At 40.2% G+C, this 25888-nt stretch overlaps 1 protein-coding gene across 5 annotated transcripts in view; it reads left to right on the top strand.

Annotated features, from left to right (window-relative positions):
- Positions 1-25888, top strand: part of CTNND2 (catenin delta 2) — a 1230307-nt gene that overhangs the window by 1187312 nt on the left and 17107 nt on the right. For all 5 annotated transcript variants that reach the window (XM_075062683.1, XM_075062682.1, XM_075062681.1 and 2 more), the window contains 2 exons: positions 15621-15747; positions 24859-24990. In XM_075062683.1, the coding sequence (XP_074918784.1) occupies positions 15621-15747; positions 24859-24990 (259 nt within the window). The remainder of the gene's footprint in view (positions 1-15620; positions 15748-24858; positions 24991-25888) is intronic.

The raw sequence follows: 25888 nt of genomic DNA, 5'->3' as shown, positions 1-25888 counted from the left end.
GCCTGCTGGTTTAGCAGAAGAATCTTTATATTATTTATAAGAAACACAGACGAAAGAATTTGTAGAAGGTGAAGTAGTTCCCATCCAAAAACTGCTAAACTCAAGAGGTAACAGTGGAGTCAACAACAAACCACATTTCAGGAGTTTACTTTTCCATTAAATTCTCTGTACTGTTGTCTAGCAGAAATATTAATGTGTGTATGGTTGTCATCATAGTCATATGATAAAACAGTAACTGTAGAAGCAAGCTCCAGTTGTCTTTTATGCCAAATGTAGGGGGCTCACTTTTGAAATCCAGGTCTTTTCTTTAGTTGCTAAATATAGAAGTAGGAATCTAACTTTTAGCTCATAATTTTGCAAAATTTGTCCATTAAATGCTTTATCTTTGCACACAGTAGGTTCTTTTCCACTCTCTGTGAAGATTGACAAGTAAAATTTCAAATATCTCACCCCCCCCAGTAGTATCTTTGACTGACAGCCTTCCTTCTGAACTGAGTTATTTAACTATAAGTCCCAAAGCTCGCTCAAGACTAAAGATATGGACAGGTGTCTAGAATCTGAAGGGCTTTCGTGTACATATAAAGTCATGACTGCAGTACTTTTTTATTCAGATATTCAGTTTCTGGGAGTAAGATAAAGTTTTAATCCTTGAACGTAGTGTGTGCAACTTCAAAAATTAAATACAGATGTCTTTTTGGTCTTCTTAATTTTTTTGCTCCTTTTAAATGTAATCTGAGTTCTGAAAGTGTCTTCAACAAAAATAAATCACAAACAGACAAACTTCAGAAAAATCCAGATGATCCAGAAAAGCGTTCAAATGTCTGTTTATCTGTGCTGAGATGCTGATGTAAAGATAGGCGCATCACTATTTTACAGTAAAGATTAAAATAACCAAACCCAGAAAGTGCTGTCATTGAATGTAAAATACCTTCTAAAAACTGTTAATCTGACTAATTTCAAGATGGAAAATGGTTAAATTTTATTTAAGTGTGGGCAGTTCTTTGTGTTGGTTTCTATTTTATTCAGATCAGTTCACATATCTCTAATAGTAATAATTTGTTAAAGGTATATAATCTTTAAAGTACAGAACTAGAGCTCATTCTTTATTACAGTGTAGCCTTGATGCTTGCATCCTATAATGTAGGCAAAGGGGAAAGCACATCTATGACAAGGAGATTCTTGGGTATCCCAATAAGGAAGTTGAATTATTTAGCAACTCATGACTTTACAGGAATCTTGAACTGTTTTCTGTGGTCCCCACTGCTAGCTTTAAAATTAAATGAAGTCGACAGGACTTTTTGTGTGATGTAATATTGAAATGACACAGAGAAGGATATATGAAATTATAGCTATCATTTTGGCACTAAAACCTTGTTCTTTTCATAGAAGAAAATGAAGAAATATTGCTGTACTGTTGCGATGTTTTATTTTGGGCTTTCTTCATTGAGGTTTCTGTATGTTGCTGCAGTAAGATCTAGTTCATCTCTGCCCTTTAGGGAAATAAAAAATGCTTGTTTCATGTAACTAGAAAATGTAAATTCAACCCAAGTAGTCTAATTGACTAAATGTTAAGCTTGTATGTTGAGAACCTAGTTTCAACTCTTTCGTGTCCAACATGGTCTAATAATTGCTGATGCAGAAATTGCTGTGGAAGTACATTTTATTAGTTACCTTGCTCACCATGTTGTAATAGAGATTTAGGGACTGGTACTAGAATACAGATTTAGTTTAAAGACGGCTGTCATTGGAGGATGCTGGGAAAGAGAACTAGCAGCTGCACTCAGTTCTGTTTTTCTTAGTTCATTTATCAGATGATGTGGTTCACATTCAGAGGAATGGATTTTGCCAGTGCACCTGAATATGTGAAATGTGAGTGAAAACATTCAGTTTTTGCTTGGTCTGGATATTTCTACTTTTTCTTGCTACATTCTAAGTACATTTCAGTCCTTTTATTGATACTCCAGGTATTTTTAAAGAACGTATTTGTTGGAGGTACAAGTTCTGACGATTTTATAAGCTTGAGTTAACGGTGGACCTTTTGTTGGATGACTTGAAAACTCCCAAAAATATTTTATTAACAGACTACATATTGCTCTTCATTTAGGGTGATCTCTAATAATGTCCAGGTGTGTGCTTAAATTATGTGTTCAAATATGTGTGTGTTTATGGGCACATTATTTAATAACAGTCCTTCAGTTTTCTAAACAGAAAGAGTCTGTATTCTTGCAAAATTTTATTGGAACCAAAACCTACTGTAGCATGAGCATACGTGCTAATTTTTAAGAAGGCTTGTTTGGATCACAGGATTCTGTGGTGCCTCTACATATAAATTAACATATCATCATATTTTTCAGCTGGAACACTATTCTCCAAGCAGCACAAAACCCAAATGGTTTTTGATCACAGTCACTGTAACCATTCCTAATGTGTTCTTCACCATTGGGGAATAGGTGATGACAGAAGATTGGGTTCAGTTTGTTTTTTCAGCTCCTTGATTAAACAAGATTTGTCATGTTGTTGATGTTATCACATTTTATGTCCAGAGATGGGGTAGAACACCATGTTGGTTTACTTGTTGGTGTTGCAGATAAAAAGAGAGAGGTGTTCTATGAGTTCTGATCTGTGCAAGTACTTTAGGGTTGAGTTTGTCTACTGATCTGGAGTTTGGAATAGAACAGCACATGTCCCACACCTGACTTCTGTAGCCACGAGTTAGGGATTAAATTTCCCACTTTATTGCATATCCACGTTAAAAGATGTCTAAGTTTTGCATTTGGAAGAAAAATGTCATTAAACATCAAATAACTTTGTAGATAGAGTTTTTTGGATATAAGTGCCTGTTGTCTGCATTAGATATTAGTGAAAATAATCTCTGCTCATTAAATATTTAAATTCTAGCTAACACATTTTATACAGCAAAAAACATGGAAGGCAAAGATGCTAGCCCAAAGGGCAAATGCTGCCATGCCTTTTAGAACAGTAGATTATAGCCATTGTTCCTTTCTGAGAGGTATATGAAATGGTACTACAATACTTTGAAAAATGAATTTATTATTTTATTGCAATGTTTTGAAAGGCTTATTATTTAGCTGCATATAACATCAGCAAAATGAATAATGAACCCTATTATGTCTGACGTCTTGTTCTTCATGCTTTGCCTCACACCTTGTTACCTTTTCTTACAGCTGTTTTATTCATTAGATTAGGTCTTGTCATCATCATACTCACACAACAGTAAATCAGTAATTAATTATGGATAGGTAAAGTGATGCCTGACTGATTTCCTGAAACCTTCCTCTGCCACAGCATATAAGGCAGTTGAGCACAGTTATCTAGCAGTTTTTCACTTAGATGGATTTTCAAAGTTATTGATACATCAGAGACTGATTGTGTATCCTTCACAACTAACCTCAGGAGCTCAGATTTAAAATAATGCCCACAGAGGTTACTTCTGTTTCATATAACTGATGACACTGATAAAAGAGTGTTTGAAAGAAAAAGAACTGGACAAAATCATTTGAGATACATTGAAAGAAAAAAACGTGGCCAACTATCTCAACAGGGCTTAGAATCTGAGGCTCTACAATAATAATTTCAAAAGTGAGACACGGAAAATGCATTAATAATTCTTTAGGTATGGGATGCTGACGTTCTGAGAATTAATGGACCTTGCTTTCAGAGTCTTGAAGATAGAGGCTTGGAGCACTAAATCCTATATAGAAAGGAAAGAACTAAACTACTGATTTTGAAGATGTCACTTTATCAGAGAAATAGCCTGCCTAGTGCTTATTAATCCTCATTCAGTTCCAGTTTTGCTATAGTAAATGATTGTATGACCTAGGAATCTTTTTCTCTCTTCCTTCCTTAATATAAATTCCCATTACCAGATTCTTAAAGAGGCTGACATTTCTGTGATGTAGAAGCTGCACATTTATAAATGTTATTTGTTTATTTAACTTCACATTGGGAATTTTTGGCTGAATAACAACCACAGGATGGAGTCAATTGTGTATAGTCAGAGCGTAGAATGGAAATATTGTTGTGCATAGTTTATACATTCCTTTTCAGGCATGCCTGAGTTAAATCGTACCTTTAAAACGTCAAGGTCAGAGAGATGGTACCATCTCAGGGCTGGTCTACACTACGGGGGGAAATCGATCTTAGATACGCAACTTCAGCTACGTGAATAACGTAGCTGAAGTCGAATATCTAAGATCGGATTACTCACCCGTCCTCACCACGTGGGATCGATGTCCGCGGCTCCCCCTGTCGATTCCACAACTCCGTTGGGGTTGGTGGAGTTCCGGAATCGATATAAGCGCGCTCGGGGATCGATATATCGCGTCTAGATGAGACGCGATATATCGATCCCCGAGTAATCGATTTTAACCCACCGATACTGCGGGTAGTCTAGACGTAGCCTTAGAGGGAGCCTTGGGAAGAATTCTGACTGACTTAGAGAGAACTCCTTATCGGGCTTTAGAGAAATGCAGACTACAGCAACAGCTCAGCCACCCATTTACAGAGTGCACTGCTCACTCCCCACAACACTGCCAGCTATGCTGATTGGTACACGGGGAGATTAAGAGAGCACATCACCATCATCCCAACACTTTGAGTAGGCATGCCGGGGGCTGTGTCTGTGCTCCCCAATTACAGGTGTGTGAAAGGAGAACCAGGGGAAAGTTTTTGTGCCACTCTCCCACACTGGCATATCTGCCTGGGGCAGTCACAGGTGTGGCCCATAACGTTTTTGTTGCAAGTAACAGGAAATACATTCTTCTTTTTGTTCTGACCACTACAGTCATGCTCTCACAAACATAGCGTTAAAAACTCTTGCAATTAATTAACAGATTTACATATATTTAGTGTTTTTCTGAAACTCAAGTTCCTGGAGTAATGATATTAAGTGGGAATCTCAGCTTTCATTTTTTTTAAAAGTATGTTTTCAGCCCTCATGATTGCAAAGAAAAGCTGGAGAACATGAATCCTAAAGTCTCAAAAACAAAAAGGCAAAGAACCCCCCATGTATTAATTTTTAAATCTGATTATTTTCGGGGAGTGACATGATTTTTGGACAATTGGGTCGGCAGATCTGCAGATATTCCCCTCTGTACTCTGAAGTCAGTTTCTCCAGATTTATATTGACATAACATAATGCAGCATCTGGCCCAAAGTAGTTAAGCGAAAAATAAACTGCAAGTGTCCAAATTGGGAGCATTCCAAATCTTTCTGAATGTTTCCTATTGCTCTTTTCAATAACAAATCTTGAGTTCTCATTTTGATATTAAGACAAAATCCTGGGATTTAAAATCCTCTATGTATCTTTTGTAATTGTCTCTCATTTTACCCCAAGCATTTGAAAATACAAAGCCATTTCTTCAGAGTATCTCATATAACAGGTCAATATAACGAGCTTAAGGATGCTCTACTACTTCTGTGTTTCTGTTGAGACAATACAAACAGATGAATAAATGTTCATCCTTCTTGGACCTTAGGACTTTGCCTGCTGAATATGAGATGTTTAAGAATGGCTTCATTGTATTAATATGACCAGCTTATTGAAAATTATTTATTTTTTTTTTGGTAAATAAGGGATGTTTTGGAAAGGGCTGGATTTAGGAAATTAATTAATTAATTAATCAATCAATTAATTAATTAATTAAATTTCCTCTCAAAGCAAAAATCCCAAACCTTCAATCCAAAATAACTGCAAGTACTCTAGAAGAGCCTATGTATTTTTGCTTTTTGTATGTATAAATCTATCTATCTACAGTAAATATTTATATGTGCACAAATTTATATTTTTAAAATGGTACATTCTTTAACTATGGAATGCAGGGAATCACAATTTCCATCTGACGTTGCATCTTGCTGAGGACATAATCTTTATGCAAACCATATTCTCTGCAGTAAACTTACATGTGACAGGTTCTGATAAATTGATATTTTTCTTCATGATGTTTACTGCTACCTGTGTTTATAACAGATAGAGTGGGAGTCTCAAACTTTTCCATAATTCCACTGAACCACAGCTTAATAGGAAGGTTGCCTCTTGGCATCTCCCCTCCCATTCATTAATATATAACATCCATGTGTCCACTACCTGAAGTGTTTACATGGAAAAGTCATAAGAGGAAAATATTTCAATATATTTTTTGGCTTCCGTGAATCAGTCTGACAGCTGGAAACAAGGAGGAGAATCAGACTGAGCACTGTACTATCCATAAATGCTATGTGAACTACTAAGGAATGCACTTATTGCATTTAATGTTTCTAGATATTAGATACTAACGATAAATGTAGTTGTCGCTAAATATTTTAGACTATATTATTTCTAAGATCCCAGTCAGAAACTCTGCTAGATGCATGTGCACATTCCTCCCCACAGTGCTATCGTCATGTTGAATTCTTAGCTTTCATATGCCAATATGTGTAGAGTATCTGATTCAGTTCTAATATCTGTTGGGTCTTATTAGTGTCAGGACAACAAACTGCAAGGGAAAAGATGCCCAGAATTGTATCAGTCTGATGAGACTTGACTTCATTCACATCAGCTTTATCCTTTAAATTAGACAATGTCACACTAGTGCATACCAGTCAGGAATGTTCCACTTAGCCTGACAACAAAGCTTCAGCATGACAAAGATGCAGCACCAACAACTGAGAGCAATTTCCTGCTGAGTTCCAAAGTAAGCTCAGTCAACATAATGTGCTTGTTTGTTACGGTATCATATACCCTATCACTTTCTATTTCTAACATCAGCTTGCTGGGTGTAGTTCTCTCATAGGTGCTTACCCTGGTATTTTACCATATTATATCATTACAGGAAGTGTCATATTTGTAATTAATAAGATGACAATAGCAAAATGCTAGCTCATAGGCAGGGAAGAGGAAGGAGAAGAAGGTTCCAGTCCTTCTTTGTTAAATGGAAAAACTCCTGTTGATTCCAGGCAGAACAGTATTGGCCCTGAAGGAAGAAATAGAATGTTAGAAAATTTTAAAATATATATTTTGTAAATAGTTTCTATCTCAATAATTTCATAGTATGATGTTTATTGTCATTACTTCTTCTCTTCTGTACCAGGACACCACAGGAGCTGGTGTCTTTCTTTCTGACAAACACTTTGGTAATTTTGAGGGCAGTAATCAGAGTACAGGCCTCAATAAGAGTCGAGGATCTGCATATTCATGGCAGTTATTGAAAACTCTACACTTTTATGCAAATCACTGTCACCTGATTGGCTAATGATTATCAACTAGTCATAGGGCAGGGATTTTTACACTGCAAGGCTCTTAAGAAATAACTATGAAGTGATTATATTAGTATGAACCGTAAAACTAATCAGGGCCAGGGAATGGCACAACTTGCAAAAATGGTAGTTTTCTGCCAGTAAATAAGCACCATCTCTGCCTTCTGATCAGCTGAAATAACTACGTTTTGATTTTGATTAAGCCACTTAGACTAGAGTTTGCTGAAACATTGTGGGATTCTCAGAGATATGCTTCCATATGTAAATTTTACAGAAGTATTCTAAGAATATTCTCAAAACAAAAGCCAGTCAGCATTGCCCAGTGGTGTCATGTCATTTTTGGGAGGATGTTATTAGAGGATAGTAGTTTATAATGATATTTTATTTTGGGAGGTGAATGGAAATTTGACATTGAAATCTCAGCAGGGAAGGTTAAGAGACAGTACTTAAGATTAAACTTGAGTAGGATCTTTAACTTCTGTACAATCAAACTAAACTGAATTCTAAAACCATGTTGTGCAGATTTTGCTGCTAACTGATTCTAATAGCAGCAGTGTGGTCTAGTAGGTCGGGCGTTGGACTTAAAGTCAGGAGAACTTGTTTCTGTTGTTAATGTTGCTAAGTGTTGCTAGTGCTGCAGTGTTGTTAATGCTGCTAGTGCCACTGCTCTTAGAGCTGTGATGGTGTCTGCACTAGCAGAGAGCGCAGCGCGTTGATTCAGCAGACCTTGATGTTACTCATACAGAAAGACCACAGGCTCTGTTCTGTGGTGAAAAACGTAGTCAGGTTTATTGTTGACAAAGCATGGTACTTTTGCCCCATGGGAGTTACAGATACACTAACACTTGTGCTCACGGCAAGGTACCAGTTTGATCAACATAACATGATGCTGTCTTCTAGGCCAGTACAAAGCTGCCCCTCCTATGTCTTCTCCTATTATACATTGATACAAGCACGTTACATTTTATACTCCATATGTTGTTAGTTACCATCCTTCTATCTTGTACCTGCTAGTTCAAACGAAACAGCCTCATCCACTATCCTGTCATTCCATCCATATCTTATGAGAGGTCAGTGTGTTCTTATACCCGCTCTTAGGGAATTTGTCTATGTAGTTACTTGAGAGGTGTGAGTGCTTCTGTACCATCCCCTCAGGCCAGGAATATGCTGACTTAGTTGGCTAATACCTAGTGTGTTGCCATTTTGCCAAGACCAGGCTCACTCTGGGTGACTGCCTTCGGTTCATACTGTTAGTTATGCCTAGGGCTCCAGCAAGGCCTACAGGTTCTATTCAGCTCCACGACTGGTCTGCTCTTTGTCCTTGGGAAAATCATTTTCTCCCTCTTCCATCTTGCCCTTTTTCCTGTCTATTTAGATTGTAAGCTCCTCATGGCAGGCAGGGACTATCTTTCACTATGTTTGTACAGTACATACTAAAATCAGGATTGAGTCAGGTGTGGGAAGGGGGCCAGCTCAGGCTGAAGTAGTTGGGTTTATATGCCCTCTCCCTGACCAAGACATATCTTTGACAGATAACAAGAACTAAAGAAGCTGAAACAGGCATTTGACATAGTCTTTTAATGTTACGTATAGTACATGAATACATTTAAAAGCAGACAAAATAATCACCTGCTGTGGATCAGAGGAGAATGATTGAGTCTCGTAATGACTCAGAGCTGAGCAGAGCGATGACGTACTGGCACAAGTGTGAAGCCTATGAAAAATGATTAGTTCTAAACTCTTGTTCTGTTTTTCTCCCCAACTGTTATGAGTAGCTCTCCACTTAAAAGTTACTCGCTGACGGATTCCTGACAACACATAACTGGATATATGCCAGTGTTGATCTAGTTGCAATAAATACATGCCTTCTCCTGGGGCCTTCATATTACTTAGGAAAAATAGATAGTCATTATAGGCATAATCAGAATATAGTGCAAAATGTGGAACCTCTCAACAGCTGCTGAGGACTGATATGACATTACCCTACTTTGGTTATTTGTGATTTCTTTAGGTGCACAGTTGCTACCTGTTAACTAACTGTTGGCAGTTAACAATGGCATCCCCTCTATAACAGAATTACACTGATTTTCTTTCCAGTTTATCAAATCTTTTTGTCCTATTTTTCCTTTCGTACATCAGGCTGATGGCAGATTGGTTTCTGAAAAACACTGGCACATAGACTTTGCTTTTGAACATAGCACGTATTCTCTTTAGGAGACCCTTATATACTGTACCTTTAAGTATCCAAATCAATTTAATTAAATGTCATTATAGGCACTGGAGCTGAAACAAACTAATGAAAGCAACCAGCATGTCAGGTGATATTTATTTCTGCATTAAATTCAACACACTCCCTTTTGGCTCTTAAAAATTTGTTGAAATATTTAACATTAATAGCTTCTAGAATTGTTGATGGGAATAGTTATAATGAATTTGTTAGAAACTGTTTACCTTAAAAATTGAAAGAAATCTCTTTTGTTGGAGCAGATGAGAGCTACGGATAGATTTTATTAAAAGTATTCAGCTTTTGGGGTATTATGGCGGCCTGTCAGACACATGCAAAAAAATCTGTCAGAAAGCACTATTTGAACATTATCATGCAGTGACAGTGGTATCTACTGTAGTCAGGCTAATCAAAAGCAATCTGAGTTCATAATAATATTTATAATTATATTAATGTTTGGGATAACTTTGTTTCACTGTACCAAAAATTGAAGCACTCCAATAAAACGAAGTGTGATGGTAGATTGATTTTGAATAAAGGAGTTGGGGGAGAGGAGAGCAAGCCTGGTATAAAAGGCTCCTTATTATCTTTTTGCTCTGATATTGAAATGGTAAAACTTTTATTTTCATTTTCAGATTCACTAAAAAATGGACCAATTTTGTTAACAAAGGCTCTAACGTGTAGATATTGGACAACAGTCACATAGGATAGACTATAGGGACAGACCCTCATTTGGTATAAATCTTCATAGCTCCACTGAAATCATTCAATAGAGTTGTGCCAGTTTATACTGGATGAGTATCTAGCTCATACTCTGTTAATTCTTTGCATATACTTTTAGTGCCTTTATAGCTGAAGATTTTAATGTGCTTTACAAACATGCATGAATTATAACTCACAACACCCTGTGTGACAGAAGGTATTATAGTTCCTCATTCTGTTCTCACTTACCTCAGTGTAAATCAGAAGTAGCTTCATTGAGCAATGGATTTGCACTGAGTAAAACCAGTTTAAGTGAGAGGAGAATTGAGCCCAGTGTCTTTAATTGTGAGGCACACAGAGCGTAAGGGACAGAGTCCATGGCAGAGCCTAGAATGGGATCTCTTGACTCCCATTTATTTGCATTAGCCCCAAGTCCAGTCTTCCCCCTATCAATCACATCTGTCTCCCAGTGCTCTAAGATTTTTCCCTTCTGTCTATTTGTGCATTTATGTTAAATCAAAGAGGAATTAAAAGCATTTGGGGCCTTGCAATCCTAGAGATTCTAAAAGTTCCACTTTCAACTGAAATTGCACTTTGAGTCTCATATTCTAGTCTCTGAAGCACCTATAAGTGGAGCTGCTCTCAGCAGAGAAAAAAACAATGGGGGATAGAGGGGAATAAGTCCTGTACAACCAAGCTTCATATCTACTGGCAGTCCAGCTACAACTAGATGTAACCCCTTCACTGCTGAGAACCACCACAATGCCTGAAGAAACTTTTAGTGTTCTCTGAAGTGCCAAAGGAGCTTCACCCAACTGGCTCCAGATGTCACTGCTATGGCAAATTCATGGTACTGTACAGGAGGGAGGGGTAACGTTCACTTTCCAGTAGAATGCTAGAAGGATTCAGTTATGCGATGCAGTAAGCAAGCAGAAAGCTGCCATTTTTCCCTGCTCAGCTGAGAGCAACTTCAACCCCAGTTGTAGAATACTTCAGAGAGATGTCATGATACAGGATGAACATGAAACAAAACATGCCAATTTCAGCTGGCATGGAACATTTAAGATCCTAAAGTCTCTAGTATTGTTAATTGATTTTTAAATGGTATTAAATGGATTTTTTAAAAGGTTTGAAGAACAATTAGTACCTTCATTTTTTAATATTCATTGTCTCCATTTTATAGTGAGAATAATGCTCTTCTCTGTCTAAGTGTGTGAATGTGTGTGAGAGAGAAAGGAGGAGGTTAAAAGCAGTGGTCATGTAGAATTTCCCTGTGCAAAAAAAACCACAAAAAACAAAAACACCCTCTTGCTATTGCTATTTGAAAGTTCATCTCCACAAGGATTAGAACTGTACTTACTAATTGTTTTCCAGCAGGCTTGTAGCCAGCATGGCTTTGGCACACTTTCAATGTGCAGTGTGGACAAGGATTTAAAAAACTAACAAAAACACTCATCATAGTAAAACCTGGGGAAAAAACACTCCTTATAATAAAATTTGTTTTATGAAGCACCCACTTTTTTGAAGCTCTGCATAGTTTGGTTAAGTATCCTTCCACCACATCCCTCACAGAGATGGCAATAAGGAGGTCCCAACAAGGGCTGTATGTACCGCAATTTGTGTGCTCATTCTAACTGTGGGGAGAGCTGAAAATCTTGAAAGCTTGCCTCATCCCTTTGATGCGCCTCTTTGCTCTTCATGCAGTGGTCCAGGGACCTGCAAGTCAACTGTAGCATCAATGTCACCTCGTTGTACAAGTGGAGAGTGCTGGATGGTCATTTCACTCCTTTGACATCAGACCTCCCCAGAGGGTGGCCTGCTCCCCCCTTCTGCCCTCACATCTCATCCTCTTGGGCTAGGCCAGGGTTTCTCAAACAGCGGTTGCTGCTTGTGTAGGGAAAGCCCCTGGCACGCCGGGCCGGTGTGTTTACCTGCCCCATCCACTGATCATGGCTCCCACTGGCCATAGTTCACCGCTGCAGGCCAATGGGGGCTGCTGGAAGTGGTGGCCAGTAAGTCCCTGGGCCTGCACCGCTTCCAGCAGCTCCTATTGTCCCGGAGCAGCGATCTGCAGCCAGTGGGAGCTGTGATCAGCCGGACCTGCAGATGGGGCAGATAAACACACTGGCCCAGCCCGCCAGAGGCTTTCCCTGTACAAGCGGCGACCCCTGTTTGAAAAAGCCTGGCCTAGCAGATCTGTCACTTTAAAATAAAATAATTAGAAATGTGAAAAGCCTGCCGCCATTCCCATGAGAACTGCTAATCTCAAGAGAATGAAAAGAGGGAAGAGGGGATCCGTGCTTCTCACTGGGATCAAAGATTTCAAAGTAATAAGTGTGTGATTCTTATAAAGGATAAGTTATTATGTAAGTTAATATTAACTAAGATGTGTACCTGGTAAAATTTTATTTATAAAGTTTTCTGAGACTACTGTGTAAGATCCTGAACTGTGGGTGGGGATAAATAGGTAAGATAAATGGAATTAAACTACTCATTATGACATTTCAAAGATTTTTAACTCTTAGCTCTTGTTTTATGTCTCCATGTGCTTTAAGCAGTCTCTGATCATTTCCAAATTGGTTTAACATAAAGAAAAAACAGTAGTTGTGCATTTGAAAATAATATCGGGTTTTAACATCATCATTGGGTCTAGCGCTTGAAGGGCACATCTTACAAGAACATAAGAACGGCCATATTGGGTCAGATCAAAGGTCCATCTAGCCCAGTATCTTGTCTTCTGACAATGACCAATGCCAGGTGCCCCAGAGGAAATGAACAGAATAGGTAATAATCAAGTGATCCATCCCGTCATCCATTCCCAGCTTCTGTCCATCCTGGCTAATAGCCATTAATGAACTTATCCTCCATGAACTTATCTAGTTCTTTTTTTAACCCTGTTATAGTCTTGGCCTTCACAACATCCTCTGGCAAGGAGTTCCACAGGTTGACTGTGCATTGTGTGAAAAAAATACCTCCTTTTGTTTGTTTTAAACTTGCTGGCTATTAATTTCATTTGTTGACCCCTAGTTCTTGTGTTATGAGAAGGAGTAAATAACACTGCCTTATTTACTTTCTCCACACTGGTCATGATTTTATAGACCTCTATCGTATCCCCCCCTTTGTCGTCTCTTTTCCAAGCTCAAAAGTTGCAGTCTTATTAATCTCTCCTCATATGGCGGCCATTCCATACCTTACTCATTTTTGTTGCCATTTTCTGAACCTTTTCTAATTCCAATATATCTGTTTTGAGATGGGGCAACCACATCTACACGCAGTATTCAAGATGTGAGCATACAATGGATTTATAAACACTTCCAAGTCATCTGCTTGCTGGAGATGATTGATTGGATTTAGAAAATTCTTTCTTATCATTGGTAATAAGGATTAAATGACATTTTCTAGTAATTCTTACTATTCTTTATTGGGTCTCTGTTTTTCTCCCTACATTTTCTATATGGCCCTTCACTGCCTGGGGACATAGAGATCCTGTGAAGAGGCACAAAGATCGCTATCCTATATGGACAAATGCTCTATAGCTAGCCACTCCAATGAAAATAATGGACCCATCTTCAAAAGCTATGACCCAAATTTCACTCTTTTAATTTTCCTTTTAAACGTGTTGTAATTTCACAGTTGACACACAGCCACTTACCAATGCACTATGCAAACAACATAGAGGGAAGAGATGTGCATTCAGTGCTTTTAACTGTAACTTGAGTGTGTCTGTTTCAAGTTATCCATATTATATATAGCTAGAAATCTAATAAGCAAGCATCGTCTTTGCATTTGCTATTTAAAAAAGAAAAACAGCACCACTTTTCCTTAGCAGAGTGTCCTGAAAGTACAGGTGGTGGCAGTTACTCTTCATATAGCAAAACAGCCAAATTAAGAGGGAAATTTGAGCCAGTTTTTAACAATGTTTTATAATATATATTTTTAATCACACTTATATGAGCCTTGCAAAAAATTTTTTGTTTCCTCACTTGGGACTTGACCCAATATTCATTGAGGTCAATGGGAATTGGATCGGGTCCCTGGAAAGCATTTTTTTCAAGGGCTAAGTAAAGTGTTATCGTAGGAATGGCAAGTGGATTTTGTGCCCAAGTTGGTAAACTTACATTACAGATTTAGCACAAGATTTACAGATGATAAAGATATTTCATCAGTAAATATTTTGTGGCATCTGAAATAATATAGTGGAGTCCAATATCAGAGCTACGAATAGCCATTTTAGCTCTCATTATGCTTTCATGCTAGTTTAATTAATTAAGCAAAATGTTACTGTTTAGTATTTATGTTATGTTATGTTAGACCATAAAGCAGCTGTAGGCTCTCCAGTGTTTGACTCCTGAATGAATAAAGTCATTTTTAGTAATATGAACTTGAACATCAGCTAACTTAGAAATGTTCATATCATTACACATTTCAATTTCAAATACAGAGGGAACTTTTTCTGTGCACCCTAGAGAAAACAGTGCTGGGGAAAATGGGCATTATGTTATAAAAGAACACTATAAAGAACCTACTCTTGTTTCCCAGTTATGAACAAACAGCTGAGCAGTCTCAGTGTGTTAACTAGACTAGAGGGTGTGTGAAATATTTATACAAAATTCAAAAGGCCTGAATGCTCATCTAGCCATTTAACATTTTCTTGCAAAATTAAAAAGTTCTTTGGAATAGAACTGTTTTCGAGGAAAAAATGTTTACACTGTAAAAACAGACAAAATGTCATGATTTTGCGTATTTTCACAGCTGGCTTATCATTTGTATGACATTCCAGGAAAAGTCGTGGTGTGAAAAAGGGCAGAATGAAAACACCTAAAATTGTATTTAAATTCTGCATGATTTTGCACAGCCCTAAAAGGGATTGTGTCTTTGTGTCTGTTGTAGGTATTTTGGGGGATGCATTGTAGTGTCTGAGGGGTTGTTTATACGGTGGGAAAATGTGCACTATGGAGGGTGTGCATTGTAAAATCCACTAACATGTTGTGCATTAATTGGTCCACATGGACCCTAGTGGTGCACACTAATAATTCCCTAGTGTGATTTAACAGCATTATGTCATGGAACTTTCAGAATGCATCAGCAGGGTTTCCACGGACCAGTTAATGTGCAACACATCAGTGCACTTTAGAAATTACACCTCCCCGTGCTCCCATAGAGGACATTACCCTGTTGTATGGATGGACCCTGAGCACCATCTTATATTTTGCAGCATTTAGCATAGTTGGCATGCTGTAGTTAGGCAAAGTAAAGCAGCCTAGCATTGGAGAACAGAGTAGCCGTTGTGAGCTAATATGTAATTACTGTAACTGAGCATTCATAATAATTAGTGAAAACACTGTTTAAATACAAATATTATTTACATTTAATGGAATATTGTATATATGCATCTTTTTCACTGAAACCTGTCCCAATGTTTGATGTTGTCCTCATGCAGGATGGATGGTCACAGTATCACTTTGTAGCCTCATCTTCAACAATAGAGCGGGATCGGCAAAGACCATACTCTTCATCACGCACGCCCTCCATCTCACCAGTGCGCATGTCTCCTAATAATCGCTCAGGTAAGACCATACTTCCAGGGCTGAAGTAAACAGAGAAGTAATCTAGTAATGTCATCTTTCCATTGTTAAGCACCGTGAGTAGCATCTAGATGCATTATTAGCCATGATGTGAGCTTGTGGGAAATGTTTTCATTCTTATCAGTGTATCTTTGTATACAGGAATATTTTTTATTTGTGTCAATGCCTTGTAGAAATTTAAAGCAGACAGACTATTCAGGGTAATCTTTTACTGCGAATATGTATTCACTATTTTCCTTGTCCACTACCAGTTAAGATTATCTGATTGGGAAAGTGAAAATTTCCCAGGCCATTGAGCCTACTGTTAGCACTGGGAAGATCCCCATCTCAGATGCCTCCAAGTAATTTGTTTTACTAGTCATAGAAATCACAAATTCATTTGTTATGTATGTTTTATACTGTTAGACAGAACTTCAGCTAGTGTAAATCATCATAACTCCACTCCAGTCAATGGATCTACACCAACGTTCACCAACTGAGCATCTCATTATGGATGTATTTGCAGAAGGATTGACTGCAATGCTACATCTAATATCAATGCAGTGAACATATAAACTTTCATTAAATGCTATTTCATCCACTGTAGAATTATTTCTGTCTTACACAGAGGAATCGATTCAGTTTTCATATGTAGAATTCAGGCCTCTTTTTCCTCCACTTATTCCAAGTTAAAATATATCATTACTTTAAATGAAAGTAATCCCCATAAAAATAAAGTCTTTTAAAATAAAGACAATAAAATCCTATCAGCCTCTCACTTTGCATTTGACTGCTTGCTCTGTTAAGCCTATGTCATTAAGAACATAAGAACGGCCATACCGGGTCAGAACAATGGTCCATCTAGCCCAGTAACCTGTTTTTCTGAAAGTGACTGGTGTCAGATGCTTCAGAGGGAAGGAACAGAACAGGGCAATTTATCAAGTAGGACTGTCGTGCAGTCCCAGCTTCTGGCACTCTGAGGTTTAGGAACACCCAGAGTGTGGGGTTGCATATACCCCCTGATGAACCTAACATCCATCAATTTATCTAATTCTTTTCTGAACTCAGTTATACTTTTGGCTTTCACAACATCTCCTGGCAATGAGATCCACAGGTTGATTGTGCATTGTGTGAAGACATACTTCCTTATCTTTATTTAAACCTGCTGCCTATTAATTTCATTGGGTGACTCCTGGTTCTTGTGTTATGTGAAAGGATAAGTAACATTTCCTTATTCATTTTTCTAAGATGAACAGTCCCAATCTTATTAATCACTCCTCATGTGCAAGTTGTTCCACAGTCACTGGGATATCAGCAGTAAGATATGTCTGGCTAAACTATTTACACCCTAGTGCAGAAGTGATTGTTTTTTGATATCTGTTAACTATCTAGGAGTCCAGTCTCAGTCTACAAGGGCAACGTGCTGAGCTATTTTGAAAATCTGGCTACAGGTATCTCCATAGTCATGGCTGAGTACTAAGCCATTTCAAAAATCTACTCTTCATACAGGCACCTAGATGGGTGCCCTTTTGAAAATCTGACCCTAATTGTGAGTGCTGAGTGCTTGAAAAATCTGGCCCTGAGTTTTTGGTGAACATCTGACTCCAAGTATCTCCTGCTTTCTGTTGTTTGTACAGTTCAAGGAGGGAATCTAACTTTGTCTAACACATAGGACTCTACCCCACCCCATCCCTCCACCCCCCAAAAGTCAGTACCATAAATCATAACAGTGTTTCTTAGTCCAGCGTCAACAGACAATTTCATGAATGTCCCCAATAAAAACTTTGCAGGAGTCCACTTGTGGATTTGCATAAGTGGTGGAGAGCTGTTGCTCACACAGGGGTGAATAGATATAGTTCCTCCAGGGAACGGACAGACAATTATGTCTTGTCATTTGACTGTGTACAAAAAGCAGCATGCTTAACATGATCATTAGTGTTCTGATGTCTTAGCAATCTCCTAGCACCCCTTTGGAGCTATGTGTTGTACGTTGTCCTGTTAGATTCTGGCTGAGGACTCATGTTGTCCAAAACCATATTCTGATTCTGACTGGGTCTTTTTGATGATGTCAGAGTCTTAAAATCTTGCTAGATAGATTGCTGACAATCTCTTTAAGAGCAATCCCCAGTTTTAATAGATACATAAGCACAGCCATCTGCTTAACAATAGTTCTTAAATCCATGGGGTCCCAACCAGGGGGAGAAAATTTAATCAAAATTCTGAATCGATGCAAATTTGTTACTTTAATCCTAACAAGAAAAATACCATGTAAATTAGGACTGCTGGAGGAAATGACCAAAGATTAAGGTTTGTGCATGAGTTTTTACAGATCTTTTTTGTATACTATAGAAATAATACAGTATAATAAGCTGAACCATTGTCAAACATCAATGTTCTTTCTAAAAACTTACTATGTATTACCATATCTTTTGAAGGTTAAACTCTAGTAAAACAATACCAGCCTCACAGGAAAAGAACAGATATGAGACTAGAGAACAAATTTCTGTCCTCGTGATTTAAGTAGTGAGCAGAACAGTTTCAAAAATAAAGGACACAATCATTATAAATGTCCACTTTTTGTCATGGTAACGAGGACATGCATGTGCTATTATTCATTGCTATTACAATATCACACTGAAAATATACCAGCCACCTTTTCTAAATGTGAGGAAAGGAAATTTCGTCAATGTGCTTTGCCTTCATTAAACCAGATACTTAAAGGAGTGGAGTTCAAATAACATACTAAGCAACAATACTTGTGCTCTACATAAAAATCTTAACTGAAACTCACTTTTAATCTTAATTCTTGTTTTAGCATTGTCAAGTTATCAGGCATAAGTATCTACTCTGTTTCCTAAGCAGCAGAAAACTTTTAAGGAGTGCTGGGAAGTCTCTAAGTGAACATTGAGTGGCCAGCCAATACCCCAGTGTTGTATAATGCTTTCTCTCTCATTAGTGTTTCTTTACTTCATTTCTTTGATGAGAGCTGGGGTAGTGCACTTGATTGGTCCAATTTTTTTCAGTCTAAATCTATAATACTTTCTGATAAACTCTTGGAATGAAATTCTGGCCCTATTAAAGTCAAAGGGAGCTTTGTCATCTACTTCAGTGGAGCCAGGATTTCTGTTTTTCATTGACCTTTCCCATTAATTTTTTTCATCACTATTTTGAAACTTTCCAACTACACTCTTGCTCTGATGTGTATTGATTTTGTGAGGCCCAAAGCTTTTGCCTTTCTGTCCATGTATTCAAGTTTGTGTCACGAGAAGAAATGCTAGTACCTCCTCTGATATTGAGATCAAAATGGAAAAAATAAATACCAGTGCTTGGAGAAAATTGTTTTTTAGGAGAGTGCATTCATTAGGCATCAGTGCTGCTCAAATGCAATCCTTATGTTTTGCTCTCTCTCTGGTGTTTTGCCCATGTTTACTAATCTAGAGTAGATAATTACTGAGCCGTTCTGCCTTAAATATATACATATAGAACCTTCATTTATTTCAGTGGAACTTGCATATGTGTAAGCCTGGGAAAAAATAGATTTTGGGGGACCAAAATTGCATAACAAATCAGGGGCAATTATTGAATTGTTCAGTATGCACTTTGGGGATCATTTTTTCAAACGAACTTGGGTCCCATGTAAGTACCCATGCAACAGTTGATTTTCAAGAGTTCATGTCCCTTTGTGACACTTCTGGCCAGTTTTCAAAAGAATTCATCATTCAAGGGACCGAGCTACTGAAAATCTCCTCACTTCTTTTGGTGCCTGTAACCAGGCCCCTTCCTCAGGCCCCTTGCTGCAGCTCTCCGCTGTCTCAGTAAAGGACTCTGAGACTCCTGGGTGCAACACCCGTGGCTTTTTTATTTTCACACAGTTCCCTCCACCAGTGATTCTATTTACAGCTGTACAGGGTTTTTCCTCCTCTTCCCTTTACAGAGAGTCTACCCCAGCCTGGAGACTGCCGTGCCTCTGGCTGTTCTCTTTCCCCCCCTTTCTCTGGCTGCCAGCCAGCCTTTATGGCCCTTGAGCCTGCAGGCCCACAGGTGCAGCCCATTCAGAGGCCAGGCACCAGGCTTCTCCCCAGCCCCAATCCATTCTACCTGATTGGGGCTGGCTGAGCAGGGGCTAATTAGCTGCCTTTGCAGCAGCACCCTGCTACATACCTCCCCCCTTAAGCCGGCGCCAGGCCTGGTCGCCCCCGGCCTCTCTTCCCTCGGCCCGGGATGTTTCTAGGCGCTGGTGCCGCCTGCCCTGTGGAGAGGCCCCCAGGACCGACCCTCTGGGGCTTCGGCACACCCCACCCACAAAAGGCATATTGGGTAGAGGGTAGGGCACCCCACAGGTCCACGGCCACCCAGAGGTCTTCACACCATTCACATGGATGGGCTGGCCGCTCCAAAGTCTCCAGAGGCTCCTCGTCCCGTGCCCCTGGAGTTGTTGACTCTGAGCCCCCTGCCCCGAGTCGACCCCCCGCTTCCGGGCCAGACCCGTCACCTCCATGCTGTGGGGCCTCCCCGGGGGGGGTACCTTTAATCTCCCCCCGGGCATCCTCCCCCAGGGAGTCCGGCCCCGGAAGCTTCCTGACCTTCCCAGCCATTCCCTCGGGTTTGCCCTCTTGGCTTTGTTGTCTAGGCTCTTTTAAGGGTTCCCCTGGAGGTTGTAGGTCCGCCCCTTGCTCTGGGCCCACTTCCCTCAGGGTCCTGCTCCCCCCTTTCAGGGTTCTCTTTCCCTTTTTTGATGGTCGCTTCCCTCTGGCCGCCCTTCCCTCTAGGGGAGAGCGCCAGTCCTGCCCTAAGAGCACAGGGTAAGCTAACCCTTCCAGTACCCCCACCCGCTTCCAGGCAAACCGCCCGTTTACTTCAAGTGGTACCTTGGCCATGGGACAATACTCCCTATCCCCGTGGATGCATTCCACACACATCCGTTTCCCGGGGATAAGCCAATGCGGCTTCACTAAGTTCCTCTGTACAAATGAGTGGGCAAAGACCATGTCCACCAAACCCCGGTGGGGCTTTCTCCCTACCCTCACCGGGACTGTGTCCAACCCATGCCTCCTTTTCCATGTCGCACTCTAGGCCCAGCCACAAAAGGCCGCTGCCCCACACTCCATCACCGGGCAGTCCCGACTTTTGTGTCTCAGCTTCCCGCACCGCCAACATACGAACTGCCCTGGGCGGCTAGGGGTCCCCTTGGGCTCCTCCTGTCGCTTGTCCAGCGGTTTCACCCAACCATGTTCACGGGGCTTCCTGGCCCCCTCCAGATCCCACAGGGCTCGAGGCTCCCTCGCTGGGAAGTCAGCCTCCGCATATTCCTCAGTCCTTTGGACCACCGCTTCCAGAGTAGCCGGCTGGTGTCGCCGCACCCATACCTGCACACTATCTGGGAGGCCCTGCAAAAACTGCTCAAGGACCACCTGGTCCATTATCTGGCCCACTGTGTGGGCATCGGGCCTCAACCATCGGGTGGCCCAGTCCATTAGCTTCTGCGCAAAGGCCCGGGGTCGCACACGTCCTGCCCACCGGGCTGCCTGAAATTTCTGGCGGTATTTCTCCGCTGACAATCCAAGGCGGTCCAAAATCGCCGCCTTCACGGCCTCATAATCCCTGGCTTGGGTCTCTGTCAGGGCCATATATGTAGCCTGCGCCTCCCCGGTGAGATAAGGGCCCAGCCGCAGGGCCCATGAAGTCCGGTCCCAACCGGCGCCTAGGGCCACCCGTTCAAAAGTGCCCAAAAAGGCATCGGGGTCATCAGCGGGGGCCATCTTACAAAGGCTGAGGCCTGGGGTCCAGGTACCATCCCCCACAGCAGGACTCACCACTTTCTGCAGGAGCTGTTGCTGCATCACTGACTGCTCCTTTATGAAATCCTGGAGGGCCTTCTGTTGCTCTGCCTGCCAGACGAGGAGGGCCTGCCGCTCCACCTGGTGGGACTCCTGCAAAGACTGTAGCGTCTTCTGCATCTCCGACTGCTGTTCTGCTAGCCACTGCAGGGTGTTCTCCATGGCCGGGCCGCCACACTGTGTCTATGGCGCTGGATCCCGGACAAGCCCCCACGTGTAACCAGGCCCCTTCCTCAGGCCCCCTTGCTGCAGCTCTCCGCTGTCTCAATAAAGGACTCTGAGACTCCTGGGTGCAACACCCATGGCTTTTTTATTTTCACACAGTTCCCTCCACCAGTGATTGTATTTACAGCTGTACAGGGTTTTTCCTCCTCTTCCCTTTACAGAGAGTCTACCCCAGCCTGGAGACTGCCATGTCTCTGGCTGTTCTCTTCCCTCCCCTACCCCTTCTCTGGCTGCCAGCCAGCCTTTATGGCCCTTGAGCCTGCAGGCCCACAGATGCAGCCCATTCAGAGGCCAGGCACCAGGCTTCTTCCCAGCCCCAATCCATTCTACCTGATTGGGGCTGGCTGAGCAGGGGCTAATTAGCTGCCTTTGCAGCAGCACCCTGCTACAGTGCCTAAATGGGATCTGAGCTTTTTGAAAATTTAACTATAAGAAGACTTTAAAATGGGGCGTTTGTTTGTTGTAACATTAGAGCTTAATGGGAAATTCGGTATCAATATGGACAGTGATCCTCCGTCACCATTGTTCCCAGATTTGAAATATGTAGGTATAAAATCCCTTGGTTCATTAAAATCTGGAACAGAAGCTTAATTCTGTCCCTCCCCCCCCAAAAAAAACTGGATGTTTAACGGGTGTTGGAATTTCTCAAGGAGACCCTCACATGTATTTTATTGACTTTACCCAGTTTGGGTCAAAATTCTGATCTCCAAAGCAAGATTCAATGAGATTGCCATGATTCTTGGAGTAAAATGCAGAGTGAAAAGGGAAGATGTTGCATAATACAGAAAGTATTCGGTAAGGAGTTGCACAGTAGTTGTTAGGACAGCACCTCGAGTTAGAGGCTTCTTTTTTCTGTTTGGGGAATTGGTTAATGCAGCCTTTGGGTTTTGCTGTATTTAAAATTGTGATGCAGTGAGAAGAGCCTGAGGAAAATCATGTTAACAGGTATAACAGCAGGACACTATTCACCTCCCCACAGCCCCCTTTGTGTGTGATAGTCATTGACTCCCAGCTGGAGTAAGCGTTGACTGCAGTAGCGATCATTTTGCCATACGTTTATCAGTAATCAAAAAGATATTTACCACTAGAGACCCTACCAAGTCCACCGTGATAATACAACAGCTTTCTTGCTGGTAGCATCTAGGGAGAATATTGCTGGCATCCTTTTAATAAAGATTTAGCCTTGCAAGTCCCTTGCTGGCCAAGAAACCCTTGATTTCTGGTTAGATTTCATCACACATAAAAGTGGAGCTGCCCAGTATGAAATACATTTGTGGCACCATTTCCAAATGTGGTACAGTTTTATTTTTCCAAAGGGATATTCTTTTGGATTTCCAGCCAGAGAGTGAAAGAGAAAGAACTATGTGACATTATTTTCCCCTAAGAAGGGCCTGATTTTTAAACAGTCATTAAAACAAAGAGCAAACTTGCCGTTACCCAAGCTGTTAAAAGAAAAGCTTCCTCTCATCATTGCTCTGGGGGCAGGAATCCCTCTTTATTTGTGTTCCTTCCTCTCTAAAGATTCTTAGTGCTTTTGAATAAGTGAAACTAAAAATCCTCAGAACCAGTTGGATTTGGTTGCATGTAGAAATGTAAATGCCTAGTAACAATTGGGGAAAAAAATATTCTTCTTGCTAGTAAGCTTCAACTGATATACAGACTTGGGGACTCTATAAAGTACTGGGAATTGCAGAGCCTTGCAACACCCAGAGTACCTTAGGGGACTGTGTCGAGGCATTCATTTGTTATAGGGCTAACTTTTGTCAAAGGCTGAGAAAATACATTACCCCCCAGAAATATTTAATCAAACTTTTCTTATCTTTGGGAGCAAGACCCCAGAATTAGTAATAGGGATCTCAATGGAAGAAGAAAAAAACCTCTATTCTTAAACTGGTTTGGGGGAAATAAAAGTTTAAGAAATACGTTAATAAGTCCTAATTGTTGCCCTAATATCCAACATGTCTCTATTTTATGAACACTTTATCATAAACATTTACTAACATATTTGTCATCTAAATACTACAATGATATGTGCAGCCAGGAATGCAGTTAAATACAGTGCCCACCCTCAGCATTTGCTAGTTACTTCAGTTAACTAAATGATGTTACTCCAGTGTAGTCAGAAAGACAGAGAGGTCACCATTAAAAAGAATTGCTATATGAAATCCCATTGTTTTTCCATCACCTCGAATAGGAATTAATTGTTATGATTATTTGGTATTTTTGGTAGATGCTGACTTTTTAATAGTCATTGCTGTATATACAGATAATCATACCATAATACTAGAGTCATAATTATTGGAGTTTGTATATATCTTGGGTTTTTAGTTAAAGTTACCTTTTCCATACTAATGCCTTTTTGTCTCATAACCATTGCATGGTTCCTGTTTATTTTCAAATAATACAACAAAGCATAACTCTTATAAGAGTTTTTCTGCTCCCTGCTAATCATTATAAAAGTTTTTTCAACAAAGGTGGAACTGATGATACCTGTATCAGAGGGGTAACTGTGTTAGTCTGGATCTGTAAAAGCAGCAAAGAATCCTGTGGCACCTTATAGACTAACAGACGTTTTGGAGCATGAGCTTTCGTTGCATCTGACGAAGTGGGTATTCACCCACGAAAGCTCATGCTCCAAAATGTCTGTTAGTCTATAAGGTGCCACAGGATTCTTTGCTGATGATACCTGGGGAAGTGAACCTGATTATGCAAAATTGTTGTCAAATATACAAATTAAAGAAATGGAAAGGATGAAGAAAAATAAAATTGCTCCTTATGTCCTTCCATTGTGATCATCTTAGTTGTTACACGTAAATGGAGAAGGAACAAAATGCTCAGACAGAAATGCAGTTTTTATCAACTGCCTTTAATACATTTGTCATATATTTGAAATAGCAGCACTTCTAACCCCTTTCCAAACCCAGTTCTGTCTATGCACTTTGCACAGTTTAATTCCTATATATTAACAAATGTAAATATTACTAAATTGTTTACCCCAGATGTCCTTGCAGTGGTGCAGAGGGGAGAAAAATTATTTGTTTTTACTATCTAGCAAGTGCCCCAGCCTCACCTCGGGAAATGATCAGCCTAAAAGAAAGGAAAACAGACTACGAATCAACTGGAACAAATGCCGCTTACCACGGTGGTAAAGGAGAACACACTTCCAGGAAAGACACCATGACAGGTGAGATTGTGCTTGCACCTCACATATATAAATTGATTGTGATAGAAACATTTCTAGGCTTGGCTGAGTTTACTGTAATAGTGAAAAAGATCAATTTCTGTGATGTCTGAGTACCTCATAGATATAAGATTGAAAGTAAAAAGAATAGTATTAGTATAACTCCTTATAAAACTCTTATGTGAATACAGAGCTGTGTATACATTCTTGATCTAGATAGTAGCTCAACACATGTAATAAATACTCAACAATCAGGAGTGGCTCTGTGCTTTGTAACATCTAATCCTATTACAACATGGACCTGTAGAGATGCCATGATGCCTGGGTGTTTTCCCCCACCATTATCTGTAGAGATCTTGAAGGATTCCAAGACAATTCTCTGCCAGGTTCTTAATGTTTCTTGGGACACCATCAGTATGCTGATTCAATACCAAGCTTCCCATGCTACAATCTGTATCCAGAAGTTTGCGTTCAAGATCTGACATTGCTCATACAGCATTTCCTGTGCAGTACAGTACTTGGTAACCAAAACCCTACAGATTATCATCTGAGTTTACATGGAGGGAGCAACATGCAAGAAGATGAATTAACATGAAATCTAAGAAATGATCTAAGAAATGGAAAAACAGACAAATAGATTTTGCACGTCACTGAGAGCCTGGGAGTCTTAACATCTGCCTCTGGCCTTAGGAGACAATTTAGCAGACCATTACACAAAGAAGCAGCAAAGAGGAAGCCGTTTGTTCATGCAAGGTACTGTATTTGACATTAGTTTTCAGTATTTGGGGTGTCTGAGAATGATTTGTAATCACACTGAATAGAGTTGTTCTACCCTACCCTGATGTGACGTTGCTGCCATTCACTTTTTCCTGTCACCCAAACAGTGTCATTGTAAAGGCCA

Source organism: Chelonoidis abingdonii, chromosome 2 (assembly GCF_003597395.2).
Source record: "Chelonoidis abingdonii isolate Lonesome George chromosome 2, CheloAbing_2.0, whole genome shotgun sequence".
In the NCBI taxonomy this organism is placed as follows: Eukaryota; Metazoa; Chordata; order Testudines; family Testudinidae; genus Chelonoidis; species Chelonoidis abingdonii.
The sequence above is the reverse complement of the archived record's forward strand: the minus strand, read 5'-3'. Positions and strand labels throughout refer to the sequence as shown.